Raw genomic sequence first — 20,295 nt, forward strand, 5'->3', positions numbered from 1 at the left:
TCCACATCGTGTAGAAAGCTTTACTGAATGCTCGCCAATCGGTAGACCATTTGTATTGAAACTGATTCTTATCCTATTATCTGTCGATGAGCTTACAGATCCTAACCCATACAAAATAGTTAGTATAAAACTATTAATATTGGACAACTTAATGACAATATAATAAAATAAGGGAGAAATTAAATTTACCTAATTGTGAGCTCTGAGTACTCGTGCCAGCCATTACAATTGATCTTCCAATTTTCTTATCTATTTAAATAATGAAATCATAAATAAACAAAATAAATTTAATCATGCAAAATCTAGAAAAATAGAAGATGTTTATCATTCAATTTCTATATCGCAAACAACACACAACTACAAAATCGTGTCTAAATCATCATCATCATAGTTTTTATCACTTTCATTTACAATATCATCCATGTACGCATTTTCATCAACAATTGAGTGGAATATAATAGGATCTTCAAGTGCATCCACTTCTTTCGTCAATCGTTTTGGGGCCGCTAAAACAACGGACCATCCAGGCCTTAGTTGATCTTTTGAGTAGAATACTTGACTAGCTTGAGATGCAAGAATGAAAGCCTCATTCTCTTCTTTGTCAATTCCTTTGAATTTGTCCATGTTACACAATATCAAATTTGTGTCAGGATCAACTTTACATCCGTTAGTCTTATCTTCTACTCTAACCCAATCACAATAAAATACAGTTTGACGAAAATCAGTGTAATCCAAATCAATGATCTTCCTCACAACTCCATAATATGTGTTCTCTTCTTCCTTATAATTTTTGTCTTTGGCACTTGCTCTGTATTTAGTGATGGCTTTCATGGAGACCCCACTATTTTGTGTCGTCTTGTTGATCTCATACTCACTTGGAGTGAATAAAAAACCATTTACACGATATTTATTGTAACTTTTTGCTTTGAATGTTGGTCCATCTGCTAATCGCTTCAATATTGACTCACCATCAATATGTTCCAACTACAAAAGATTAAATAATTTGATATTAGTATCATAATTATAAATAAATATATCACTCTATGTTTTAGAAAAAATAGTAATAATTAAAGTGATTACCTCCTTCCTTAACCAAGGAATGAAACCTCCATCTCTATCCTTCGACTCAGATCCCTTTTTTTTTAGGCCTTTTGTACTGATTGATTTCAGATATGTTTCATATTTCCTATGTTAACAATAGACATATTTCATTGTAATTAAATGCTCATCTAATTATTCAAATTGATAATGCTAAGAAAAATTTATGTACTTACTCTTTCCACTCGTAAACTCTACCATAGCAATGTAGAACCCATCTACGTACTTGTTGATATTGTACTTGAGTTAGACATATGTCTTTGCCTTTTCCTAAAGGTCCTTCATCGATGAATTCATCATCCTCGTCTAAGAATCTTTTACATGTATACTTATGATTTCCTTTTTCACTATTTGGCATGTATTCCATACAATATAAAATAGACTCCTCTACGATATAACGCTCAGCAATACATCCTTCAGGGCGTGCAAAATTTCTCACGTATCCTTTATAAGTTTTCATTAACCTGTTCAGAAAAATGTCCAATTATGAATATACTTCTCAATTTATGCATAAATTGATACATCTTTAATAAAATTATAAAATATACCGTTCAAAAGGATACATCCAACGAAATCTGACTGGACCACACGATAATGCTTCATCAGCTAGATGTATCATAAGGTGAATGCTGATAACAAAAAATGAAGGTGGAAAAAACTTCTCCAAAACACACATTGCTTCCACAAGACTGTGTTTGATAGCAATAATATCATTCACTCGGATCACCTTTGAGCATAACACATTGAAGAACATACATATCCGTCGAATAGCGGTATGCAGTATCTTATGCTTCGAAAATGCATGTTGTATCAACATAGGAAATAATTGTTGCATAATTACATGATAGTCATGCGACTTGAGTCCCTTTATTTCAAGATTCTCTAGGTTCACATGATGCTTCAATCTGGAACTATACCCTATAGGGACCTTCAAATCATGTAAAGTATGGCATAACAACTCTTTCTCCTTGCGGCTTAGAGTAAAGGGAGCCTTGGGTTTAACTATTTTTCCATCTATTTCTTTCATCCACAAGTTTTTTCTTATGTTCATCACTTTTAGATCATCACGTGCACTTCTGTTGTCCTTCGTTTTTTCTTTGACTTCAAGAATTGTCGATAAAAGATGGTCAATAACATTCTTCTCAATGTGCATGACATCTAGGTTATGACGAATATTAAATTCCTGTAAAAAATATTTATGATGTAATATTAAGTTCTAATTCATCAACATAAATGTAAATGATCATTAATTTATAATTTAAGGAAATTACCTTCCAATATGGCAAATCGAATAGCTTTGATCTTCTATACCATGCTGTTAAATCTTTTGTCTCATCGTCATAACTTTTTTGTTTTTTCCTTTTTGATTTACCGATTTTCATCTTAATACCAATTACTTTCTTCTCAACTTCTGCACCACTCAACCGTTCAGGACATCTGCTATCCTCTACTTTATTATTAAAAGGTGCCTTTTGGGTCCTGAATACATGATTAGTAGGAAGGAATCTTCGATGACCTGATAAGAGTACTTCTTACTACTTTTAAGACGTTCAGCAAAAGTTCCCTCAGCACAAACAGGGCATGCATATAAACCATGTGTTACACAACCTGATAAACTCCCATATGCAGGAAAGTCATGAATTGCCCACGTCAAGATAGCTTTCAAATTGAAAGTTGTCTTAGATTGAGAATCATATGTTGACACCCCATTAGCCCACAACTCATTCAACTCTACAATCAAAGGTTCTAAATAGACATCAATATTCTTACTTGGTCCTTTCGGCCCTGGTATTAATAAGGTCAACATTGAGAATTCTCTTTTCATGCACAAAAAAGGAGGAAGATTATAGGGTACTATAATCACAGGCCAACAACTATAAGCACTGCTAAGATGACCAAAAGGATTAAAGCCATCAGTTGCAAGCCCTAAACGCACATTGCGTGCTTCCTTGGCAAAATGTGGCCATGTGACATCTATTGCCCTCCAACTTGATGAATCAACGGGATGCCGCATTACACCAGTAGATACTTTCGATCTAGCATGCCAGGTCATTTGCTCAGCTATCCATGGTACACTACAAAAGTAAATTTTACGATTCATAGTTACGTATCATAAATATCTATTATTTAGTGAGATATTAAAAATATGTTGAAACTTGATTATTACTAACCTGTAAAGCCTCTTTAGTCTTGGTGTGAGAGGAAAGTATCTTAACACCTTCGCAGGGATTCGTTTACCTTTTCTCTGTGCCAAATAATCTGATTTCCATCTAGACACATGACAGATTGGACAATTATTTCTATATTCATTCTCTTTCCAATAAAGGATACAATCATTTGGACACGCGTGTATCTGCTCATAATCCATTCCCAAGTCTTTGATCATTTTCTTCGCTTGATAAGATTTATCAGGTAATGTGTTTCCATCCGGTAAAATTTTCTTAATCAATTCAAGTAGTTCATTAAAACTATTATCTGACCAACCATGTCGTACCTTTAAGTTGTATAACTCAACAATAACTGACAACTTTGTTAATTCCTTTGGACATGAAGGGTACAATGGTTGTCTTGCATTGTCACATAAAGTCTTGTATCGTCTTACTTCATGGTCTTCATGGTTATGAGATTCTACTGAACATAACCCACACTCATCTTCATTTTTTCCCATATCTTCCATAACAACATCAGCATTTCCACCTATTTTTTCAAATGCATCATTAACGAGTTCACCCATTCTTGGATAGTTATCGTTATGTTGATCAAGAGAGTCATTTACAGAATTTGTTGTTGATGGTTGTTCTTCATTTAATGATTCATGTTCTCCATGAACAAACCATACAATATATGTTTGATCAATACCATTTATGATCAAATGCTCCGAAATCATTTCAATAGAGATTTTTCCCTTTCTATTACGACATTTCGTACATGGACATGAAAATAATGTATCTCCACCAGAATTTTTTATAACAAAATCCAAAAATGATTGAACCCCATCAAAGTACTCTGCACTTGTCCTAGGTTTAGTCATCCATGCTTTGCTACTTGATATCATTATTCTACAAAGTTGAGATAACATATCAGTGTGAATAAGATTCACCTATGACTCAAAAAAGATATACTTTATAAATAAATGCAACTCCTCTACAAGAATACTACAAGTACTTACAAATATCAAGATTCAAGCATATAACAAACCCAACATTTATAACATTGAAATGTTGTTCACAGTCTGAAAGAAATTGAAATTAAGTCGAGGTACTCCAGACAATAAATTACCTACTAGATATTTGGGTATGTGATGTAGGACCATGATGGTTAACTAAATGGAAGGTCTGAGATTAAGAATAGATTACTTAAATCTTGCTATCAGACCTCTAAAGTCTTTCTGACGGCCAATCGGGTTCAATTGCCGAATTGAACTAAGTAATAAGTAGATTCTATAGTTCAAAGTATGGATTGGTTTCAAACTATTATTTGTTCCTACCCCCATCAGTTTGCATTCACTTAGGTGCTCTGTAGTTTAGAAAATGGGTACACACCTTAATTTTATTTCCTAATAGATTAAAGATTGGTGTCAACGTTTTCATCATAATTGGTCAAAAAGCTAAGATAATTTTTGTTGGTAAGCAATCCATATAATATTCAATAATCATATCTTGGCTATTTCGAATTAGATGTTTAGAGTCTCCAATAGCTTTATGGCCTTCCTTCTATGCAATTACTTAGACATGAGTGAAGTGAACCTCAATAAGGCATTCGATAATATGCTTCATTCTTTATTAGCGTTAACATTGCACCTTGTATACTCAATGGCATTAGTTATGTAGCTTTCATATGTGAATTTTACATCTCTTGTGATCCTTAATCTTTCTTTGAGCAATTTTGCTCCTTTGATAACTACTATTTTTTTCTGCTAAATAATGGCATGTTTGGTCTCTGTCTTGAACCACCCAACTGATTTTTTCTAATGTAACCACTTAGCCCTTTTGCTAATATTTTTTCCACGCACAAATGACACTTTCTTTGTATTTTTTATGCAAAATTGCTTGGTATTTATGGTTTCACAGTTGTAAATCAGCTATCTTTTTTTCTTTCCTTTTCTCATAACTGTGAGATAATAGAACAAACAAAACTATGTTTAATCACATCTAAATACCTAAATCTTCAATCCAAATCCCTAATATAATCTATATAAATAAAAGAGAGATTAGAGATAGTACCTAGCCCGAGAGATCGATTGAGCGAGCGACTGAGCAAGAGAGAGATGAGATCGAGCGAGAACGACTGAGATCAAGCGAGCGACTGAGCGAGAGAGGCGACCGAGCTAGCGACTGAGCGAGAGAGAGATGAGATCGAGGGAGAGCGACTGAGATCGAGAGAGAGAGACGAGAGAGCGACTGAGATCAGAGAGACGATATCGATTAAAACCAGAAAATTAGAAAACATTAGAACAACAGGAAATCGAAACGACAGAGAGAGAAGAAAAACTAGAAATCGAAACATTAGAAGAACAGGAAGCATATCTTACGCTGGATTAAGCTTCTTGTGAGCGATAGAGCCTTTCGGAGGTCCTCTCATGGCGTCTTCGCTTGAAAGTTGAAATAGAGAGACAATCGATTGAAAGAAACACGATCGATTGAGAGAGACGAGAGAACGACGAGAGAGCTGAGATCAGAGACAAGAGAGTGAGAGAGAGACGAGAGAGAGAGTGAGAGAGACGGCTGAGAGAGATGGAAAAGAGATGGATCGGACTTTCGTTCCATCTAAATAAACGAATATGGGTCGGATAAACGGTTTTAAAAATAAAACGGTTTAATACCGTTTTTTAATAAAAACGGCTTAATACCGTTTTACCCTTCTGTTCTAATTTTACATTTTTTTTGTAGTGTTGGTTGAGTAGTAAACTACTAAAACAACAGAATTTCTGTGCTAAAAAGGCAACAAGTCCACCCGATACAAAAAAAAATAAAAATTGTTGGTGGTTATTGGACTCATATCTGATTGATAATTGATATTCTTTTTAGTGCGGTCCTGATTGATTGATCATCTTGCTCTCTTTTGCACTACCTTGATTGCTTGCCTATCTATATGCCATGATCTTGATTAATATATATTTTGATGTGCATGCCTTAATCTTGATCTTGATGCTTTGGATATTTATGTTGTATGATCACATTTTCTAATATCCATATTTTGATGGTTCAATTGGACCCATGGGCCCATTTGTTTGAAAAAGGACCCAGGCACACCCCACCCCGCTTTGCACACACCACATGCACGTTTACTGTTTTGCACGCTTGCATGTCCCATATAGCCAACGTGGTACTAGTGCATGGCCCGGTCTCGTCGGAGATGTGACATCATTTATGAAAATCACAATTCCAGTCACGTACCTTAGGGCATATCAAACTAGGGCATCAGTACCGTCTGATCAGGTGACTCTGAAAGGAATATCGATGCACCCAGGCTGGAGCGACCTGAGCCTTTGACCTATTGTAAGCCGTATAGTCACATGTCCCTTATACCAACGTAGTACTAGTATGTGGTCGGTCCCCTCGTGGGATGCCAAACCATTTATGAAAGCTACAACTCTTGACTCGTACCCATAGGTATATAAAAGATAATCCAAGTACATCAATTGCACTTCTTGGTCAAAACCGGTGCCTAAGCGAGATCCTACCCCGTTGTACCCTATTGTACGAGGGGGATAGACTACGTCTGTTCTAGACAAGAGGTATTTAATTGGGCCCTTGCTTAGCAACGTGCGTCACCTCTCAACTAGGGATCAAACTAGCTATTTTTGACTTCAGAGAAGTGAATTGAAGTTTTAGATTATCACCTATACGGTATATCAAACCAAGTCACCATGTATCAAGAGGTATATAGGTGTATTTGGGCAAGGGTGGCCAGATAAAATGCATTGCACGTAGTAAGCTTAGAGTCTAGAAACCTTCCCGATAGGTCACGACTCGAACTTATTTTGGGTGTTCCCGGGTTGTTTATTGAATGTAACCTTATGATTGATGAGTGTATGTGAATGATATGAATGATGAAATCAAGTGTATGATTGTCCTCAAGGATCAAAAATTTTGTTTTTAGAAATTAAAATGGGTGCATCGACCCAATAAAGAATCCATTTCTTGCAAAAATTCAATAATGACTCAGTCCATCTAGATCCAGCAATCATGATAGATCAGGCCATTTAAATCAAAATGGAAGTCAAATTTTCAAATAAGGAAAATAGTTTACAAAAGAAAAATATTTTTCAGAAAAAATATTTTCCAAAAGAAATGTTCTCTAGAAAAAATATTTTCCAAAAGAAATGTTCTCTAGAAAAAATATTTTCCAAGAAAAGGTGTTTTCAAGAAAATGTTTTCCATAAGAACAAAAATTTTCTAATAAAAAATAATTGATATTTTACATGGACCTTTGAAATATACTAAAATACCCTCTTGTGTCAAACCAGGATGTTAGCCGCTGACAATAACCTGATCAACCAGTTAGTCAAAACAACCGTCATAGGGATGCACCCTGTAGAGAAGATCAATTTTGGGAAATTCATGTTGAGGAGTGCTCTTTACTTCCATGAGTTTGAAATAGACTGGAACCTGTTACGTGCTATGGCTAAGCGATGGAACCCCTATCTTCATATATTCCATATAGGGCATATGCACTTGTGCCCCACTCACAAGGATTATTGTGGCATCATGAGGATATCCACTTCAAGACCCCTAGTCAGGCCCTCATTGAAGATCAGATATTCTAGTGACCTTGCCACAGGATTGAACATTTCCAAGGAAGAAGCCAAGGCCTTAGTCCATAACGGGAGATTGGACTTAGTACTTTTACTAGGCCCGTATCACTCCCGCAGTCATCCTGTCAATGTAAAACCAGAAGCCTGGCGTGCCACTAGAGACTATCGATTGTGCTTAGGAATCCTAGTCCAATATGTACAGACCTCCAATAGTGATGACCAAACTATCCCTGAATCCTTCATAGATATAACCTCTCAACTCTCAAAGAAAGCCAACCCAGTACCTCTCATCCTAGCTGAAACTTTCTCAGGTCTAGATACCATAAAAAATGGTGAGCAGGAAAGCTTCAAAGGAAGTCCACACCTACTTTATAGATATAGCCTCTCAACTCTCAAAGAAAGCCAACCCAGTACCTCTCATCCTAGCTGAAATTTTCTCAGGTCTAGATACCATAAAAAATGGTGAGCGGGAAAGCTTCAAAGGAAGTCCACACCTACTTTATATGTGGCTTTGTGACCGTCTCAAAATTGTAGATGTTCCTTCAAATCTCGAGTATAGATCAGAACACTTTTCCAAAAGAAACCTGTTAGTGCGTCACAAGTTAGTCAAGGCTCGGAGCAAATGGTTAGACTATTGCCTTGCCCGTCATATCAGTTTAAGATGTCCTTGGTGGATGACTGATCCCCCTGTTCTAGGAACCAAAGGATCCTACTATGTCCGTCTGATCGGTTTAGAAGAAACATCTTTTTACCATCCTAATTTGATCCCAGAACAGTACGAAGTACCTATAGAGTCTTCTTTGCCTCAACCCAAAGCTTTCTTTCCCCCCGAGTCTTTGATTGAAAAGTTAGTGCATCTCATTGAGAAGGCTTGGAACAAACGCACCTTAGGGTATCCAGACGGACCAGCAGAATTCAAAGAGCCAGTTGTTAGAACCAAGAGGATCAAGCCTGACAACAATCCTGATAATCATCAAGACAAAGTCAAGCGTCCATGTAAAAATAGTTCAAGTCAAATTTGTTGAAAGGTGTTTTAATAAGAACATGTCTTTATCAATCATTTTCAATAAAGTTATTTTTGTTTTGAATAAATATTTATTTTCTTTTTGAATGTTCATGGATTAATTAATGGATTGGTGCACAAACCTCAATAAAATGATTCCTTAAAATATTATCAAGGAGGTAATACTAAAATTGACTAAATCTACCTTTGATGGGGTCATATAGGATTATCATAGGACCCAAACTCAATCGTCCACCTCATAGTTGGAGTCGTAAGTCCAGTCGGTTAAAACGAGCTACAGTACCAAGTCAACAAGTAGAGATGACTTCAGAATTTGAGCTCACAGAGATCTGTAAGATCTTGGCAACCTTTGACAATGATATCAATAGTATAAAAGGCAAAGTGGAAGTGTTAGAACAGACCTCGAAATCAACGGGCAATCCCCTAGATTATCTAGAAGGAAAGAAGGTAGAAGAGAAACGTCCCTGTGAAGTCTTCGAACTCGATGGAGACGAAGAGTATGTTGATGAAAATTCGGTGTTAGCTAACAGAATGTCTCAATTAGAGTCAACTATGAAGAGTATAAAGGGTATCGATGAAATTGCAGCAGTCATTGAACCTCTGAACCGCATCCCTAGAATCTATTTGTCAGATAAGTTTGTGATGTCGGAAATGAACAAGTTTAGTGGTATAGGGTGTGCAAAAACACATCTTAAGGTGTATGTTACTAACATGCACACTATGGGGCTCAGCGACGAACAGATGACGTTATTGTTTCAGAGAACTTTGTCATGATCAACATTACGTTGGCTGCTGTCTCAAGATCCAGTTGCTGTGGGTACATGGGAGAACATGTCAAAGGCCTTCTGGCATCAATATAAGTACAGTATCGAGATTGAGACTTCAAGAAGGGATTTGGAAGTAACTAAACAGAAAAATGGGGAGACATTCACTGATTTCATTGGTCGCTGGAGGGCCAAGGCTGCCCAAATGTGGGATAGACCTTCGGAGAAGGAACAAGTAGCGATTATCCTAAATAACCTCTCACAAGGATATGCTTAGCACCTAGTGGTCCAATATCTCTCTACTTTTGAGTCCTTGTTACAAGTCGGAAGCCAACTCAAGGGTGCATTTGCCTATGGGATTCTTTCTAACCCCTCAGATAACAAGTCTAAAAAACCCTATGTTCCCAAACCTAGTACCAACCATGTCTACATAGCCAACACGTCAGCTACCCCAGCCCGGACTAATAACCAGGTTCACCTAAGTCAACCTCGAACTCCGCACCAATTTATCAATTTAGGGATGACCCTTACCGTAGCTTTGCAAAAATTGTTGGAAAAATGGTTGCTTACCCCGATTCAACCCCGACCTTTATCAAATCCCTTGCCAGCCGGATACAACCCTAACTTATTCTACGAATTTCATCAAAATCTTGGCCATCACACGGATCGATGTATCACCTTGCGCCATGCCATTCAAAACCTTATTGACAACAAAAAGATCACAATCCCTAGTCCACCAAATGTCACCACTAATCCACTACCTACCTATCAACCTCCACCAATCCTGAATATGGTTTCTCACACCTCATTACCATTCGATCCCGTCTCTCTTATCCATCCAATCCAAGTTGAACCGCCTAGTTACCCTCTTGCCGGGATAACTTTTACTGGTGAGGTTTTTACTACGAACTATAAACCATTCGATCTAACCTCGGATGATACGTATTGTTTATCCCCGCCTCGCTACAGTAGTCCCGCATTCACTAGTTACATGTTGGCTCAAATGAACCTGAAAAGCCCTGTATCTTTGACAGATGAAGATCCACACTGTTGACTGAAGAAGATAAGCCTTTCTCCCTCTCCTGTGATGAAGTTAGACATATGACTCGAGGAGGAAGAGTTTTTAAGCCACAAGAACTCTACGTTGATAATTCCGTAGCCTTGGCAAGGAAAGAAGGAGAAGATCCGATCAAAGAAAACATCGAAGAAGATAACTATGAGATGAAGCAGTTGAAGAAATCAAGGGCCAATATCTCAGTATGGGGTTTACTCATGGCTTCTACTACTTAGAGGGAGGTTGTTCTCAAAGTACTAAACACAGTCCAAGTCTCCCTTGATACTTCTCCAGATCAGCTGGTCAGTATAGTAAGGGCAACTTACGTGGAGAATATCCTATCCTTACTCAGATCTCCCAAAAGAAGGGGCAAGCCACACTAAGCCATTGTACATCACAGTTGACTGTAATGAGATGAGGGTACCTCTGGTTTTGATTGATAATGGGAGTACACTGAATGTTTGCCCTCTAAAGATCACTACTTGTCTTGGGTTTAAGGCTGAAGATCTCAAGCCCACTAATCAAGGTGTTAGGGCCTATGATAACACCAAGAGAGATGTACTGGGAATTTTGCGCCTTCGATTGTCTATAGGCATAGCATAATTTCCTGTGGAATTTCAAGTTATTGATATCCAGTCTTCTTTCAATTTACTGTTAGGGAGACCATGGTTATACCAGATCAAAGCCATCCCTTTCACGCTACACCAGAAGGTCAAGTTTATCAAGGATGGGCAAGTGATTACTCTTCATGGAGATGCTGAAATTGTAGGAATCATAAATAGTACTGAGGCCAAGAATGAGCCACTGCTTGAGATTCAGCCAGAACAAAAGGGGATAGAACTTAACGGGTTCGAATTCGAGAAGATCTGCTCAATTCAATGGGATCACTCGGTGAAAGAATATTTCCCTATTGAGAACACCTGTAACTGTTATATGGCCAATATATTAAAAAAATGAGATTTTTCCCTAGTATGGGCCTAGGTCGCAAAAACAAGGTATTAAAGAGGCACCGGTGATTAAAGAAGTCATTGGCACATTCGGGCTAGGATATAAGCCTACTAAGGAAGATTGGGCCCAATACTGGAAGACAAAGCGGGACAAGGCAATTGCAAAAAGGCAAATGTGCACCACGGATCTCATTAAAATGAAGTCCTATCGTAAGATCCTTAATGGCTATTTTGTGAAAGAAGGAGAAGACTTCCGTTATTGTGGGTTCTCAGAGCCGTTCATTGATCACATCACAGGTACTCGTCTGCCGAGGTTTGAAATCTTCTTTGGCATGGAATGGCCTGAAAAGGAAGCAAGCACAGAAGTTGAAGACTGACAGCTCAATCTGGATTCCCTCAATATTGATCAGTTATTCATTGAAGATTACAGTGTCCTAGTGTTGTTAGTTGAGAAGGGGATCCCAAATCCTCAGTCTGTAATCAAACCCGCTGTTGGGTGTCTCTCTAACTATCATGTAATTAGTCCTGTGTTGCACATCAAGGCTGGGTCTGTCAGTCCCATTAGTCCTATTCAGTCTGACATACCAGTTGAGTCCTTTATTTCTGTTGAGTCGAGTAAGTTAGTTGTTTCTGTTGAGTCTGTTATTTCTAGTGAGTCTGTTTTTCCTGCTGAGTCAAGTGAGTCTGTCAAGTCTGCAATGAGTCCTGTTACCCCATCTCCTTTTAATGAAATAAAAGAAATTTTTGATTACCCCGAGCACAATAATAATTTAGCTAATAATCTAGCTTCGGAGAGAGAATCTTCTGACGAAGAACCTTCCCCTGAAATAATCAAGTTACTTGAACAAGAAGATGAACATCAGGCTCAACCTCTAATAGAGGAAGTAGAGGTTATCAACCTCGGAACAAAAGAAAGTCCTCAAGAAATTCAGGTTAGGGTCACTTTATCTCCCGATGAACACAAATGGATAGTAGACTTGCTCAGAAAGTTCAAAGATGTATTTGCGTGGTCTTACGAGGATTTGTCGGGAGTAAGCACAAACATTATTCAATATCGGATTCCATTATACCCTGATGCTTGACTAATCAAACAGAAACTTCGACGCATGAAGCTGAAAGCGCCCTCGATCCGTTGGGTGCGCGGATCCACTTTTGACCTTTGAGGTTTGGGAGTCGTCACCTAGTTATTACGGTCTAGGAACCGAATACTAACTCTAAAAAGACAAATAACACTAATCTACGGAAGAAATATGATTCCGGGAATCACGTTACAGGGTTGAAAAGTGTTAGGCACTAACCCCACCCGACAAGTGCCGGTCTCTACTTCTTCCCAAAAATCAATTACATTGCAAAATAGACAAAAAATAATAAATAATTATAATAAAAAAATATAAAATAAAGTTACCTTGCCGATTACAACGATTCCCTCAACACCAACGGAGAGTATCTTCGTATGTATTTCTTTGCTATTCGCCCGTCACCGGATCTGATTTCTGATCTTCAAGTTGAGGTATCTTCTTCTTAGATCTGTGAATTTTCTGATTTTTCTTATGGATTTGAAGGTGTTTTAAAAGAGTTTTTGGGTGTTTTTTTAGCTAAAGTTGAGGTATGGATGTTAGGTAAGGAGTTATGACTTCAAAATTAGGGTTTTGGGAAGGTTGGGGAGGCTTCTTGATCTACTTTTCCTAGGATTTATTCTTGGATACGAAAATAAGTTGTAAGGACCCCCTATTTATAGATTTGTTTAAGTGTTTATTTTGATAGAGTTATTGTTTAATTATAATTCTTTTAGAGAGAATTATTGTTTAATTAGAATTGTTTTAGGTACATTTATATTTTAATTAGAATTGTTATAGGTAGAGTTATTGTTTAATTAGAATTCTATTAGGGTTTTGACTTTTAGTCTCACTTGATTGACTTTAAGATTTTGACTTTAGTCTTACTTGATTGACTTTAATTTTTTGACTTGAGTCTTACTTGATTGACTTTAATTTTTTGACTTGAGTCTTACTTGATTGACTTTAAGATTTTGACTTTAGTCTTACTTGATTGACTTTAAGATTGACTTTAGTCTTACTTGATTGACTTTAATTTTTTGGAGAACCCCCCTTTATTATATCTTTAATTCTTTGGGCCCCCAGATGGAGGGGTCATTTAATAAATATCGGGGCAACCATCAATAATTTTGCCTAAGAGCCTGATTGATCGATTTTTTTGGTTCAAAATTTTAAATTAATTTTATTAATGTTTCACTTTACATTATTTAATATTTTTTTTATTAATTTCAGAATTTAAAATTTTTTAATTGGAAAATTACCGTTTTACCCCTAAAGAAAACTTTTGCGTTTCAAGTCGATTTTTGATGTTCCACGATGTTTTAGAATCGATTTTTCGTAAGAAATTTAATGGGAATGTTGGTTTGTGTCATTTATAAAAAATTTTGTACGAAATAGTCGTGAACTTTATGAGGGGTATTTTTATAATTTTGTCAAATTTTGTAAAAATTGGTGAAATGATTTATTTGGTTTCGATTTGTTGTTTTATGTATTTGAAAGGATTTTTCTAAGTGTAATGTAGGCTCTAGGGATGTTTTGAGGTTAGGATTATTTTGGTAATTTGATCATTTTTTAGTGATTTTTATCGTAAAGTTTGTTTTTATCTGAAAAATGATGATTTCTATGTTTTTAGGATTATATTTTCCTAGCGTAGCGTGAATCTATAGTTTTGTCAGTTCATGATACTTCATCCGGATTTCTGAAACATATCTAGTAACAAAATAAAATATTGGAATAAACATCCATCATTGGGAACCGTTGCAATCGAGTTAACGAGTTGATTAATCAGGCGAGTGCAAAAATGGGTGTCTACAGAAGTCGGAATGGACTCTGAAAATTAAAGAAGAAGTTACGAAGCAGATTAACGCTGGATTCTTGGAAGTAGTAGGATACCCTGAGTGGATTGCCAATGTCGTCTCAGTACCAAAAAAGGATGGAAAAGTTAGAATGTGTGTGGATTTCAGAGACCTAAACAAAGTAAGCCCAAAAGACAGTTTTCCTTTACCACACATAGATGTTCTAGTAGATAGTACAGCAAGGCACGCTTTGTTGTCCTTCATGGATGGTTTTTCAAGGTACAATAAGATAAAAATGGATCCTCGAGATATGTAAAAAACGTCGTTCATCACACAGTGGGGAACCTTTTGCTACAAGGTTATGCCTTTTGGTTTGAAGAACGGTGGAGCCACCTATCAAAGAGCAGCCACGACTTTACTACATGACATGATACACAAGGAAGTTGAAGTCTATGTAGATGATATGATAGTCAAATCTAATGAACGACTGGGGTATGTTACTACGTTAGAAAAATTTCTCACAAGGATTCAAAAGTACCAACTCCGCCTCAACCCGCAGAAATGTGTATTTGGAGTAACTTCTGGAAAACTGTTAGGATTTGTGGTCAGTCAAATAGGGATCGAAGTAGACCCCGTGAAGATTAAAACTATCTAAGAGATGCCACCGCCTGAGACTGAAAAGCAGATTCAAGATTTTCTGGGCAGAATCCAATATGTTAGCAGATTCATCGCTCAACTCACCAACGTCTACGAACCTATTTTTAAGCTTCTCAAGAAGAATGAATTAACAGTTTGGAATGAGCAATGTCAAAAGGCTTTCGACCAAGTCAAGGAGTATCTGTTAAACCCACCTATTTTGGTTCCACCTACACCGGGTGAACCACTTCTTCTTTATATGTCAGTCACAGAAGAAGCTATGGGATGCATGCTTGCACAAAATGACAAAGATACTCGCAAAGAAAGGACTATATACTACATCAACAAAAAGATGTTAGAGTATGAACGAAAGTATTCGGCCCTAGAAAAACTTGTTTGGCACTAGTATGAGCTACTCAGAGACTTCGGCACTTTATGCTATCTCATTCAATTATCTTGTTATCTCAGATGGATCCTTTCAAGTATCTTTTCGAGAAATCGACGTTGACAGGGAGAACCGCACGATGGTTATTGTTGTTATCAGAGTTTGACATCACGCATGTTACATAGAAATCTATTAAAAGGAGAGCTGTAGCAGAATACTTGGCAGATCACCCTGTAGTGGAAGGAATAAGGCATGTTGATCAATTCCCAGATGAGAACATCTTGCATGTTGAAGAAGAACCGCAGAACCAAACATGGCAGCTGTACTTTGATGGAGCTGCCAATTAGAATGGGTATGGAATAGGAGCAGTTCTATTTTTACCGGAAGGATGCCATATTCCGATTGCCATTAAGTTAGTTTTTTCTAACACCAATAACACAGCGGAATATGAAGCATGTATCGCTGGGCTCAAAGCTGCTCTGAATTTGGGCATTACAGAAATTGAAGTTTTCGGGGATTCAGCCTTGGTCATACATCAGTTATTGGAAGAATGGAAGACTAGGAATGAAAAGTTGAAACCTTATCATGAGTATCTGTTAAACTTAGTAAGTAAGTTTAAAGCTATCTTGTTCCAACACTTGTCAAGGGAAGATAATAGATTTGTTGACTCCTTAGCCACTCTATCTTCAATGATCCATTTGCCCCCTGGCATGGAATTGAGGTCGATCACTGTCGAAGTCAAAGACAAACCCGCATATTGCCATCAGATCAACATTGCTACCTGACTACCTAATGGAAGGCCATGGTATACAGATATAAAAAGAGTGTTGGAAAAATAATAATTCCTAGAAGAAGCATCGAGGAAGGAACGACAAACCCTACTAAGATTAGCATCTCAATTCATCCTGTGCGTAGGAAGTTTATACAAAAGGTCTTATGATGGGATTCATTTGTCGTGTGTTGATGAAGATCAAGCTGAACAGATAATGGTTGAACTACATTCAGGAGAATGTGGCCCTCACATGAGTGGGAAAATGTTAGCTAAGAAAATTATGAGACAAGGGTACTACTGGCCCACGATGGAAACAGATTGTCACCACATGGTCAAGACCTGTCATAAATGCCAAATACATGCGAACCTTATACATGTGCCACCATCTCAATTAGTTGGTCTGACTTCACCGTGGCCATTCTCAGTTTGGGGAATTGACATTATTGGTAAAATATCGCCTAAGGCATCAAACGGGCATGAATACATTTTAGTTGCTATCGATTATTTTACTAAGTGGGTCGAAGCTGCCTCTTATGCTGTCCTCACTGTGTCTCGAGTTGCAAAGTTTATCCAAACAAACATCATCAGTCGATACGGGGTACCTTAGGAGTTGATTTCTGATAACGGGTCACACTTTAAAGCTGAGGTTATTACATTATGTTTAAAGTTCAAAATCTCACATCACAAATCATCTCCTTACCGCCCTCAGTCTAATGGAGCAGTCGAAGCAGCTAATAAGAATCTTAAGACTATCATCAGGAAAATGTGTCAATCACATCGAGATTGGTTAGAAAAACTGCCATTTGCACTATGGGCCTATCGAACTTAAATTTGATCCTCTACTGGAGCTACTCCATATTCTTTAGTGTATGACATGGAAGCAGTTTTGCTAGTTGAAATGGAAATTTCGTCTCTCAGGGTCTTGTTGGAAAGTCAGTTGTCAGAAGCAGATTGGGTTCGTCAACGGTATGAAAAATTAAATTTGATTGAAGAAAAACGACTAAGAACTTTGTATCATGTGCAAGCTTATCAAAAAAGAGTCACCCGTGCGTTTGACAAAAAGATCAAGGTCCGTCACTTACAAGTCGGGAATTTGGTACTCAAAGAGAATCGGGCACGTATCTTTGACCCTAGAGGGAAGTTCAAACCAAATTGGGGAGGTCCATTCATCATCAAGGAGATATTACCAAGAAAAATTATCAAGCTTCAAGATCATGATGGAATCGAATTACCAGAACCAACCAACCTTGACCAAATCAAACGGTACTACATTTAAGGAGGCCATTTTTGTCCGAATCAATTCTTCTATTACCCAGTTCAATATATCATTTCTCAACCCCTTTGCAGTTTTTTCAAAAAGAAAAATTATGCTTTTTTCTTTCTCAACCCGATCACCTAACCTAGGGGAGGGAAGATTTGCACTACGTTTTGGTCTGATCCCAAAATTCTAGGGTACGTATGCAACCTGAGAAGTTACTTCAGGCCCGACCACATCAAAATCTATTTCCCCACACATCAAAATAAATCTAAAAAAAATTCAAAAGAAAAAAAGAAATATCTTCAAAATAGGGAAGAAAATTCAAGGCAAAATAAAAGAAATGTCACACAAGGGGCATTCAGATTTTTGAGCTTCAAAATCCCCTTCTTTTTTTATATCCAGTCTTAAGCTTACCTATAAAAGACTTCTTATGTACCGTGCGAAAAGTCAAGGAAGATAGCAAAGCATGATCAGACAACAATTCCATAAGTTCAGAAAGGAAAAAAGAAAAAAAGCCTGCTAGGTTGAAAACTCGAAAATGGCGACTTAGGCAAAAATTAAGGTAAGCTCGCAAGGTTGAAAATCTGAAAGGACAACTTTGACAACAATCAGAGCAAAGAAAAAAGAAAGCTCACTAGATTGAAAACTTGAAAAGAGGATCTAGGCAAAAGTTAGAGCAATAAAGAAAAAATAAAAAAATCTCCGAGGAGTTAAAAAATAAGAGCAGTCCGAGCTGAAACATCAGAAGTCCGAATAATCAAGTTTAATACTTAGCTTAAATCAAGCATAGACTCGGAAGCCACAAGTATCTTGTCTACGATCGATCTGAAAATTTTTACTTCTTCAAGTGAACCAAGGGAGAGGAGGGTGAATTCTATGATGAGTCTCAAAAGGAAATATTTTGTTTTTTTGAGCCTGACTCAAAATCTTCTATAAAATTAATCAAAATTATAAGTTACATCTTTATTGCACTTGTGGTAATCAAATATTTCAAACCTTCATACAAGGGGCATTTTCTTTTTCCTCTAAATATGTAATTTCCCCCTTATACCAGGGGCATTTTTTTTTAAATTTTTGCATGATGTGTTAAATTATCTTCAATGCCATGTTTATTGTCAAACTAGGGGCATTTTGTTTTTGAGCAATGTTAATCCTAAAAGATAATGGGCACCCCAAACTTAAGGTTACCCTCTTTATAACAGTTTTTCGAAAAACCCTTGACGTTCAAAAGAAATAAAAACTCATGTTTTAAATTCATAAAACTTTTGGATAAAACCTTGAGGTTCAAATAAAAGCACTTCGAATCTCACATTTGACTGTGCCCAGAGATTAACTAATAATTCATTTACCTAGAGTAGGAGATATGGCATTCTTTCGTTCCCAAATTCTTTTCCAGATCCATTCATTCTTGGATTTGATCATTCTCTTCCAGATTCATTATCTTCTAGATTTATTCGTTCTCCGATTTATTTTAATAATTCTTCTCCAAATTCATTCATTCTTTCCCAAAATTCATTCATTCCTCTGTTAGTTTTGCTCAGTTACCGCCAAGGGATATATTGGATTTTGCTCAGTTGCCACCAAGGGTTAACTTGGATTTTGCTCAGTTGCCGCCAAGGGTTATCTTGGATTTTGTTCAGTTGTCGCCAAGGGTTATATTGGATTTTGCTCAGTTGCGTTATCTTGGATTTTGCTCATATGCCGCTAAGGGTTATCTTGGATTTTGCTCAGTTGCCGCCAAGGGTTATCTTAGATTTTTCTCAGTTGCCGCCAAGGATTATCTTGGATTTTGCTCAGATGTCGCCAAGGGTTAACTTGGATTTTGCTTAGTTGCCGCCAAGAGTTATCTTAGATTTTGCTCAGATGCCGCCAAGGGTTAACTTGGATTTTGCTCAGTTGTCGCCAAGGGTTATCTTGGATTTTGCTCAGTTACCGTCGAGGGTTTTCTTGGAATTATGCTCAGTTTATCCTCAAATTATACTCAGATTATGCTCAGTTATGCTCAGTTTATGCTCAGTTTATGCTCAGATTATGCTCAGTTATGCTCAGTTTATGCTCAGTCTATGCTCAGTTTATGCTCAATTTATATTCATTTTATGCTTAGATTTTACTCATTTCCAACTTAAACTCTTTGAAATTTATCTCAGATTTTAAGTCACACACTTGCACAGTTGTTACATCAGTCAAGGAGAATTTTCTAAAATTCAAGGATCTGACACTGCCAGTGAGAGCTCGCGCTCAAGTATCTGACATTTTTTTAGTTCGGGAAGAGTTTTACCCTCAAGGATCCGAACACGCCGACGAATTGCTAAATCAGACTACAAAATGAACTGTCACTAGCTTTAGCATTCGGATATCGCACTATCTACCAAAATAGATTTGCTATCTAGTTTGCTTCAGCCCTCTGCAAAAGAGGGGCATCTGTAGACACCCCATTTTTGCACTCGCCAGATTAATCAACTCGTCAACCCGATCGCAACGGTTCCCAATGATGGATGTTTATTCCAATGCTTTATTTTGTTCCCAAATATGTTTCCGAAATCCGGATGAGTTATCTCGAACTGACAAAACCTTAGAAACCACGCTACGCTAGGAAAATACGATCCCAGAAACATAGAAATCATCATCTTGCAGACCAAAAAGAAGCTTTACGACAAAAATCATTAAAAAATTATCAAATTACCAAAATACCCCTAACATCAAAATAACCCTAGAGCCTACGTTATGCTTAGGAAAACTAATTCAAACA

The 20,295-nt window shown here is 37.2% G+C and overlaps 1 protein-coding gene across 1 annotated transcript; it reads right to left on the reverse strand.

Moving 5' to 3' along the window:
- Positions 1-357: 357 nt before the first annotated feature.
- Positions 358-3,985, reverse strand: LOC147406087 (uncharacterized). The gene is made up of 7 exons (XM_086432486.1): positions 3,270-3,985; positions 2,628-3,173; positions 2,370-2,577; positions 1,647-2,281; positions 1,275-1,562; positions 1,081-1,186; positions 358-984 (listed from the first exon to the last, which is right to left on the reverse strand). The coding sequence occupies exons 1-7, from the start codon at positions 3,983-3,985 to the stop codon at positions 358-360; spliced, it is 3,126 nt and encodes a 1,041-aa protein (XP_086288612.1).
- Positions 3,986-20,295: the final 16,310 nt, after the last annotated feature.

Source organism: Akebia trifoliata, chromosome 3, assembly GCF_017979445.1.
Source record: "Akebia trifoliata isolate Shusen 1 chromosome 3, ASM1797944v1, whole genome shotgun sequence".
NCBI classification, from domain to species: domain Eukaryota; kingdom Viridiplantae; phylum Streptophyta; class Magnoliopsida; order Ranunculales; family Lardizabalaceae; genus Akebia; species Akebia trifoliata.

Coding starts and splice junctions, on each gene's coding strand:
- LOC147406087 (XM_086432486.1), bottom strand. CDS start 3,985: ATGATTTCGGAGCATTTGATCATAAATGGTATTGATCAAACATATATT. Junction 2,578..2,627: donor CGTCTTAAAAGTAGTAAGAA/GTACTCTTATCA, acceptor TCATGTATTCAG/GACCCAAAAGGCACCTTTTA. Junction 1,187..1,274: donor AGAGTTTACGAGTGGAAAGA/GTAAGTACATAA, acceptor TTGTTAACATAG/GAAATATGAAACATATCTGA.